General features: G+C 52.1%; 1 protein-coding gene across 2 annotated transcripts; it reads left to right on the forward strand.

Moving 5' to 3' along the window:
• Positions 1 to 4,519: 4,519 nt before the first annotated feature.
• On the forward strand, positions 4,520 to 8,672 carry Arsa (arylsulfatase A). 2 transcript variants are annotated; one of them, XM_026782783.1, is made up of 8 exons: positions 4,520 to 5,207; positions 5,352 to 5,592; positions 5,696 to 5,914; positions 5,989 to 6,155; positions 6,474 to 6,598; positions 6,690 to 6,817; positions 7,049 to 7,151; positions 7,235 to 7,327. In XM_026782783.1, the coding sequence occupies exons 1-8, from the start codon at positions 4,990 to 4,992 to the stop codon at positions 7,315 to 7,317; spliced, it is 1,284 nt and encodes a 427-aa protein (XP_026638584.1). In that variant the 5' UTR covers positions 4,520 to 4,989; the 3' UTR covers positions 7,318 to 7,327. The 2 variants fall into 2 exon arrangements, with proteins under 2 accessions (XP_026638584.1, XP_005354388.1); XM_005354331.3 differs by having other exon boundaries at positions 4,990 to 5,207; positions 7,251 to 8,672.
• Positions 8,673 to 9,212: the final 540 nt, after the last annotated feature.

The following is a 9,212-nucleotide window of genomic DNA, read 5'->3' on the forward strand; positions in this document are numbered from 1 at the left end:
CTGCTTTCTGTTTTGTTCTAGGCTAGGGTGACTTCATGGTCAGTGAGTCAAAGGTGTCGGGGCCACCTAGGGTTGCGTGCGGATAAAGGTGACCTCACCAGCCTAGCTAATCACGTGGTCTCTGGCCCACCAGCATCCTCTTCACTCGTCACTCTGCTTCTTAGCTGCATTTCTCCTTCATTCCTGCCTGACAAGCAGCCTCTTCAGGGCTTTCCAAGGACGTTGGTGTGCATGCATGTGTGCATGTGTGCACATGTGCACGTGTGCGTAATATATGTGTATGTGATGTGTATGAACTTGTAGCGGACAGAGGCTAATGCCAGTTGTCTTTCTCTATTGCTTTCCTCCTTGGTTTTTATTTATCTGTTTGTAAGACGGAATCTCTCTGTGTAGTCCTAGTTGTTCTGGAACTCACTCTGTAGACCAGGCTGGCCTTAAACTCAGAGATCCACCTGCCTCTCTGCCTCCTGAGAGCTAGGATTAAAAGCGTGTGCCGGGGCCGGGAAGTGGTGGCGCACGCTTTTAATCCCAGCACTCGGGAGGCAGAGGCAGGCGGATCTTTGTGAGTTCGAGGCCAGCCTAGTCTACAAGAGCTAGTTCCAGGATAGGCTCCAAAGCTACAGAGAAATCCTATCTTGAAAGACAAAAAGAAAGAAAGAAAGAAAGAAAGAAAGAAAGAAAGAAAGAAAGAAAGAAAGAGAGAGAGAGAGAGAGAAAGGAAAAAAGTGTGTGCCATCTCTGCCCAGCTTTTTCTCCAGAACTTACTGTTTGATGGGGGCAGCAAGCCCCAAGAACCCATCTGTCTCCATCCCTCCCCTAGCACGGGTGCTACAGGAGCTGGCCTCCCAGGTTTTGTGTGGGTGCTGGAGATGTGGGCTCAGGTCCTCATGCTTGCAGGTCCTGCTCCCCCTGAGTTACATTCCCCTCAACACACGTCCACAGTACACCTGTTAAAGTCTTGGAGGGTATCCTCCAGCCGCCCCCCTCCCCAGGAGAGAGCTGAGCTGATGACCCACAATGCACATTCCTGTCTTTTTCTCCGCTAAATCCAGGAGCTCCTAATATTTTGCTATCATTCTCATAGGTTTCTTAAACCCTGCTCTTAATTATCCAAGTAGAAACAGTCCTTCTGGCCTTCCCAACCACCCTTGCATTCCAAAACCAATAATCAGCAAATTGGTCCATCTGATTTGGGACCAACTCCTTCCAATATCCATGCTTCGAGACTTGGTTGAGGAAGATTTGTGAAATGGTACAACTGTTTCGGTGTTCAAGTCTTCTCTCCCCAGACTCACTTGAAATGACTCCTCCCTCTTCAGAAAGTTCTGGTTGTCGATCTACCCATGTTTCATCTCACAGCCTGTGCATTTCCCAGGTCCTTGGACTTGTACGGTATACGCTGGTAGCTGCATCTCAACCCGCCCTCCTCACAGCCATACTGACTCTGGCTCCTGGCTACCATTACTCCTGGGTCTAATGTCTATCTCTGTAGTCACTTTGGGGCCTGGCTTTGCTTGAGGACATCCTTCTTGCTAGCTCTGTTCCATTCTGTGAAAGCACTGGGAAGGAATTTTGCTGTGGGAGAACCAGCATTCCTAATAAAATGCTTACAACATTTTTTTTTCATTTTTCTATACTGTAGGACTTATTTTTAGAAACTAGTTACCTGCCCAGCAGACTGTCATTCACAGGTCACATGATTACCAGAGGTCATCTCTGTGTCACCTGACAGCAATTCTTGTCCCTCCCCTAAGTATGTTTGAGGGGGATCTTTCAGGGTTTTCCCTCAGATCTGTGATTATAACAAAACCTAAGCCCTGATCACAACTCTACTGAAAACTTGCCTTCAGCAATCCCCAAAGCCCTGTGTGTACAATATTCTGTCTGCAAGTATGTATGCCTGAAGGCCAGAAGAGGGCACCAGACCCCATTACAGATGGTTGTGAGCCACCATGTGGTTGCTGGGAATTGAACTCAGGACCTTTGGAAGAGCAGGCAATGCTCTTAACTGCTGAGCCATCTCTCCAGCCCCGCCGCCCCCCGCAAAGCCCTGTGATATCAATTGGTCTCCATCAGGTCTCAGTTCTCAGCTAGGATGTTTCCTCTTCTGGGAGAACTACCCTTTCTGGTCCTGCTCAGCATCCCAACCCCCACACTACAGCAAGGACATATCATGGGGCGGTAATGGGGGAGGAAAGGTGTCGGCCTGATGTGTCCCAGGTCCCCAAGGCATCTGGTGCAAGAACAGCCACAGAACTCTACTCGGGCTACAATAACCCCCTCTTACCCCATGCAGAAGCCTCGCCCATCCCTTTCAGAGGTACAGAACTAAGACCTGCCCCTCGTTGCAAGGTTCCTTTCTCAACTGTGGGCGTTTGTCCAAAATTAGCAACGCCCCAGGCATCATCTGAAGCCACTTCCTGAACCCTAGCAGGCTATTTCCAAAAAAAGAGTTCACATCTCCAAAGTCAGGTTGGCCTTCAGAGCTTGGCTTTGAACAGAGCAGGCAGCAGACTCTTTCCAAGTTTTCCAAGGCTCCAGGTCAGAGCTGAGCCCGGGCAGCCTTCACGTGTAAAGGCACCTGAGGGTCATCAGGAACCTAGGCGAAAAGTACCACAATTTGCATACCATCACAGCTCCACACAGGCTCTCCCAGAAAATAATGGGCAGGCCCTGGGGTAGTTCCCAGCTTGCCACTGAAAGAGAAGAAAGTGCTTTTGGTTGATTCCTTTCAAATTACAATCCACAGTGCCCACCAGCTGTGCGAGCTCCAATTTACAGTTTCAAAGATTTCTGGGCCACAGAAGAGCTTTCTGTCCTGACTCTAAATAGAAGAACTACCGGCAACCCCCACCCTATGCACAGGTCCAGAAACCGTGCTGGAATGTGACCCTAAGAGAATCTCTAACTGAAGATTGTCATGCCCACCCCCCCCCCGTCCCCTCCAGCCACAGTAGCCTCAGACCAGGTTCCTTTTCTGTGCCATCTCTGGGGTCTCGGCCACCCAAACTTTGCACCTGTGGTGTTTGTTATCTAGCAGATTTCATCAGGAAAATTCCAGATGCCCGGGCAGCCAGGCTTCAGTGGAAGTCCATGACCAGTTTACAGTTCTGAAATCTCTCATTCTGCCTGCCAGAGGGCACCCTCCACCCAGTATCACAGGGTGTCTGCCCCTGACCCAACCCCGAGTCAGTGTTGGACCTCTGGGTGAACAGGGTCATTTCTCCCCACGTGAATCTGAGTCCTGACCCCTACTGTAGTCGGGAGGCCCTCCAGAACCCTGTTTATCTTCCCCCTGGCTCCAGAGTTAGTAACCAGGGAAAGTCTCTCCTTCCTGGGTACTGAGGTCATGGCCTTCTAAATGCCAGGAGTCTTCGAGTGGAACTCTAGTTTATGGAAAGAGGCCAAGAATCTGGACAAATTACTGCTCTAGGAACAACCACTTGCAGGGAAATACCCTGGAAGAAACTTGCCCTGGAAAAGTGACTCAGGTCAGGGACTTTTGGGGGTGGAGTGATCTGGGAAATCCAATTACCACAGGGACCTTTAGATATTAAAGCACACTAAGTACCCACACTTCCACCCTCAGATGGGCTTATCTGTTATTCTCCCTTGACAATTAAAACTGGTCCTCAAAATGGTGTAGTTCAAGACTGCATAAACAAAGAGTTGGAAACAAGTCATGTTGTCTCCACGAGTTTCTCAACACTAATGTACCGAGTCATGCCACACACGGACTCAACACTCTCCCACCTCAAACACCAGCCAGAAAGACACACACACACACACACACACACACACACACACACACAAAACCTCAAACACCAGGACACGTACAATGCTAACTCAAATCCCACAGATACACACCCCACCTCTAACACCACAGGCACACACACACACACACATTCAACCTTAAACACCAGGAACACATGCAAAAGGAAAAGGATTTTTAAAAGATTTTATAGCTTGTGTTTCACAAAATGTACCAAAGGTGGTTGTGAGCAAAAAGCCGGCAGCCTAATCCGATTCGTCTTCCTGATTTCGTTTCAACCTGACTGCACGGTTTTCTCTTTGCTTTGCTCATTTAGAAGGGGATGCTGAGGTCTTTTCAACAAGGATCCCTCAAATATCTCATCAGGGGAAATGGGACTAACAAACCACCCCTCGCCAGAGGAACTCCAGACACGCACTGAAAACGGGAGACAGCAGGAGAGCCAGATAATTGATGTAGTGCACGGCTAGACAGTCTAGCAGCTGAGCCCACCGCGCAGGAGCAAAGAGCGCAGGTTACCAAGTCCTGCACGGGACACGCCAGCCGGCACAGAAAAGGGTCCAAAGCGCGCGAGTAATCCCCAAGTCTCACTCCACCCCTCCCAGAGCCCAGGTCCTCACAAGCTCCACCCCGGAAGGGCCAATCGACACACAAACCTGCCTCGCTCAGCTGCCCAGCTCCGCCCCGCCTCGCCCCGCCCCGTCGCAGCTCCACCCCGCCCCGACTCGCTACCGCCCGATCCCAGCCCCGCCGTTCCCGAGCAGCCGAGTGTCTCGTGACCACGGGCGTATCCCAGAAGCCTGAGATCGACGCTGTCTACGACCAGTTCCTCCTCAGTTCTGAACCGCCCTTGTCCCATGGCGCCGGAGCTCCCCCGGGTAAACGTGAAGTGTCGTCTGCTTCTGATCTCAAGCCTGGGTGATCAGGGTCAGATTCCCGCGCGTGAATCTAAAGAAGCCCTGGTCCTTTAGGGACTCTGAGGAGTTACTCCCCAGACCACCACCTCCCGAGTTCTGACAGATTCGCTGAAGCTTCAGAAAGTGGGCCTTCTGATAGAAGGAGTATTTGGATCTGGGGACTCAGGGGAGGAGAAGGATTGGGCCTGGGGACTCAGGCGAGGGGTGGAGGCTGGCCTGGGCACTCAGGGAACGAGCCTGCTGGAATAGCTCTGCCTTCCCTACCACGGGTCTGAAGACATAGGCCCATCTATCCCTGCCATGGGGGCCCTGGAGGCCGTCTTTTTGGCATTGGCCTTAGGTCTGAGCACTGCCAGCCCACCTAACATCTTGCTGTTCTTTGCTGATGACCTGGGCTATGGGGACCTAGGCTCTTATGGGCACCCCAGTTCCACCACCCCCAACCTGGATCAGTTGGCTGCAGGGGGAATGCGGTTCACAGATTTCTATGTGCCTGTGTCTCTGTGCACACCATCTCGGTGAGTGAGGGACCTTCACCCCTCCCCTCCCCCTTGCCCATCCCACTTGGGTCTTTCTGTGGGTGGATCCCCAGTTGTCCCTGGCCTCTCTGTGTTCCTTCCTGTGGGTCTCACAGAGTATGGGTTATGTGGCTTGTACTACAGGGCTGCTCTCCTGACTGGCCGGCTCCCAGTTCGATCAGGAATGTACCCTGGAGTTCTGGGGCCCAGCTCCCAAGGGGGCCTGCCCCTGGAGGAGGTGACCCTGGCTGAGATCCTGGCTGCTCGAGGCTATCTTACAGGGATGGCTGGCAAGTGGCATCTTGGAGTGGGGCCAGAAGGGACCTTCCTGCCCCCACATCAAGGTTTCCATCGATTCCTAGGCATCCCGTATTCCCATGACCAGGTACAAACCTTACCTGGGCCCTCCTCTGCCCGCCCCCCCAAATCTTCTTATCAATGTCCCCTAACCCATAGCCAGATCTCCCTCACTGGAACTGTTTCCCTAGGGTCCCTGTCAGAACCTAACCTGCTTCCCACCAGACACCCCCTGCGATGGTGGTTGTGACCAGGGCCTGGTTCCCATCCCATTGCTGGCTAACCTGTCTGTGGAGGCCCAGCCCCCTTGGCTGCCTGGTCTAGAGGCCCGTTATGTGTCTTTCGCCCGAGACCTCATGGCTGATGCCCAGCGCCAGGGCCGACCATTCTTCCTGTACTACGCTTCCCACGTGAGTGACCCTGGCCTCACCCTCCCTGGCTGCCCAAGACTGTGCTCAGTGCTGACTCCACTCTCTGCCCCCAGCACACCCACTACCCTCAGTTCAGTGGACAAAACTCAGAGAGCTCAGGCCGTGGGCCTTTTGGGGACTCCTTGATGGAGCTGGACGCAGCTGTAGGGGCCTTGATGACAACTGTGGGAGACCTGGGTCTGCTCGGAGAGACACTGGTCATCTTCACTGCAGATAATGGGTACGAGCCAGAGCAGGGGATGCACATTGCTTGATCATAGGTGAGGATTCTAGGGTCCATCCACGCTAGCTGTTTTTGTTGAAGACTGTTATAAAAGGCTCTTAAGAGAAATGCTAATCTTGTTACAGTAATCCATGGGTCACAGAATGGGGACCTCTGGGGACCACAGGTACAGGTCTTGGTAGGAAAAGGAGGAAACAGACACATAACAGTCATTCTTGGCAAGATTTATAACTTTAAAATATGGGGCTGGTGGTCACCAGTGGTGGGTGAGGGCCCTTGGCCCCTCATTACTGATAACTTCCTTGTTTGTCCTAGTCCAGAGTTGATGCGTATGTCCAGAGGTGGCTGCTCTGGCCTCCTGAGATGTGGGAAAGGAACAACTTATGAAGGTGGTGTCCGAGAACCTGCCTTGGCCTTCTGGCCAGGCCACATTAAGCCTGGTCAGTCCTCTGGCCCTCTTTTTGTAGACCCTTGACCCCATCTCCACAGCCTTGATGTTATCTGAGTGACCAAACAGTCATCTGTCCACAGGTGTAACCCATGAGCTGGCCAGTTCTCTGGACCTGCTGCCTACCCTGGCAGCCCTGACTGGAGCTCCACTGCCCAATGTCACCTTGGATGGTGTTGACATCAGCTCCGTGCTGCTAGGCACAGGCAAGGTAGGGCCGATAATCCCTTGATCCCAACTCCACTACTCCATACTTCTCCTCCTTTAGGTATGAATCTGGGCGGTGGTGGAGGAGAGTCCATGCCTCATGTCTCCTTTGATGAGTGGTCTCTGAGTACCACCTCTCAAGTTCCTGGGTGGGCCAAAAGGGAGTCCACTACCATTGCCTTACACAAGAGGTCTTAAACATCTTTCCTACCCTGTGACCCTGACTTTCCCTCAGAGCCAACGGAAGTCTGTCTTCTTCTACCCGCCCTACCCAAACGAGATTCATGGAGTCTTTGCTGTGCGGAGTGGGAAATACAAGGCTCATTTCTTCACTCAGGGTAACTCTCTCTCCCTGGCTTCCTCTCCCCCAACCCTGCTGGCCCCTAGCTGCTCTATCCTCTGCCCCTTCTTGTATAAAAAGCTGGCCCCCTCCCCAGGCTCTGCCCACAGCGACACCACTTTCGATCCTGCCTGTCACGCTGCCAGCCCTCTTACTGCTCATGATCCCCCGCTCCTCTATGACTTGTCTGAGGACCCTGGTGAGAACTACAATCTTTTGGAAAATATGGAAGAGGTCTCCCCAGAAGTTCTACAGGCTCTGAAACACCTCAAGCTGCTCAAGGCCCAGTACGATGCAACTGTGACCTTCAGCCCCAGCCAGATAGCCAAGGGTGAGGACCCTGCCCTGCAGATCTGCTGTCAGCCGAGCTGCACTCCCCACCCAGCCTGCTGCCACTGCCCAGACTCCCAGTCCTAAGGTCCTAGAGAAAATCACAGGGGTCCCCCAAGGGTAGCCCAGGACCCCTAACCGTATCCTGAGTGTGTGACGGTTCACCAGAAGAAGGGCAGGGGCAAGTGTGTAGTTTGTATCTGGTAGTGTAATAACATCAGCTGAGACTTGTAGGTGTGCTAATTCATCTAGTCCTTGTGGTAACTCTGAGATCAGTGCTATTCTCCTATGCTACAAATGAGGAAACTGAGGCATGGGGAAAATCTCATGGACCTGTCCAAGTCCTAAGTCACCTTACTAGAAAGAACTTGATCTAGGATTTGAACCCGGGCATCCAGGGTCTGAAATTTGCCCTGTCACTGAAGCAATGGACATGTCTGTTCACAGAAGCCAGTAGTGCATTCAGGTGCCAGGAACTGTGAGGGAAGGGTGGTGAAGGCATGGTATCCAGGAGACCCTAAAAGTGCCCAATCCTTGGAACATAGGTTTTCCTCAAAAAGCATTGTTAGTAGAGGCACTGCAGCTGGCCACCTTGAGTCTTACAAAAAATCTGTCATCTGGAATTAGGTGATAAACTGCCCATTCCAAATAGAGTTAAGGAATTGGGGGCCCTGCTAGATCCCAAGAAGGAACATGAGCAGCTCCTGAGACAGCCCCCTGGGGCTCGCCGGCCTCCCCAGCTCTGCATTCCTCCATTGTGCAATACTTCACGTCTCCTCATCCCTCCTAATTTTCTACAAAGCAATCTTTAAAAAAAAAAACAAAAAACATCTGTCAGGGGCCAGTGAGATGACTCTGTGGGTAAAAATGCTGGCTCTGCGAGCCTGGCAACCTGAGTTCAATCCCCAGGAACTCACATGAAAAAGCCTGATAAAAGGGCCCCACACCTGTAATCTCAGCACTCTCAGGGAAGAGAGGAAGAAAGGAGGATTGCCCAGAATCCTGTGTGCCAGCTAGCCTAGAGTATGCAGCCTGGTAGAAACGAGAGATATCCCGCCTCAGCGAGATAGGAAGAGAACCAGATCCCCAGAGTTGTGCTCTGACCTCTGCACACGCTCTGTGGCCCACACATGTCTGAACTTACATATATCACACTCGCATGAGCAACAATAATACTAATAATAAATGTCAAAAAAAGAAGTCTATTGGGTTGGAGTCCACCATATTCAAATTCCAAACTCGTTCAGAGACCCACCATTCCCTCAGGCCCACTGCGAGCTGGCCTGGCTGTTCTTTCCTATGGCACTGTTCTGCCTCAGATGTTAGCTTCTGTAGAAAGAGACCTTTGGGCTGTGTTTGTATGCCAGGGTGTGCTGTGCATCCCAAGTGCCCCTCAGTACTGGTCACCTCAGAACCTCAGGGTGTCCCGATATCTCCAGCAATATTTCTACTGTTAGCCTCTTTTCAATGGGGACAGACTTCCAGGAATCAGGCATACAGCCTCTGTCCTTCAAGGTGGTGAGCCGTCTGAGCTGGTTACGTTCCAGTGATTGGTCCAGGAGTGGCATGTGACTAGTGGTCCTGGTAGTGAAAGGTTGGGGTAATCTGGGTGAGAACCTAACTTTAGCAATGCTGCTGGCCCTGGACGGAACCAGGCGATCGTTAAACCAGTGTCTCCAGCTGCCCTGCCTGAAGAGCATCAAAAGTACTTGCAGCTGACGTGGCCTGG

Source organism: Microtus ochrogaster, chromosome 15 (genome assembly GCF_000317375.1).
Source record: "Microtus ochrogaster isolate Prairie Vole_2 chromosome 15, MicOch1.0, whole genome shotgun sequence".
In the NCBI taxonomy this organism is placed as follows: domain Eukaryota; kingdom Metazoa; phylum Chordata; class Mammalia; order Rodentia; family Cricetidae; genus Microtus; species Microtus ochrogaster.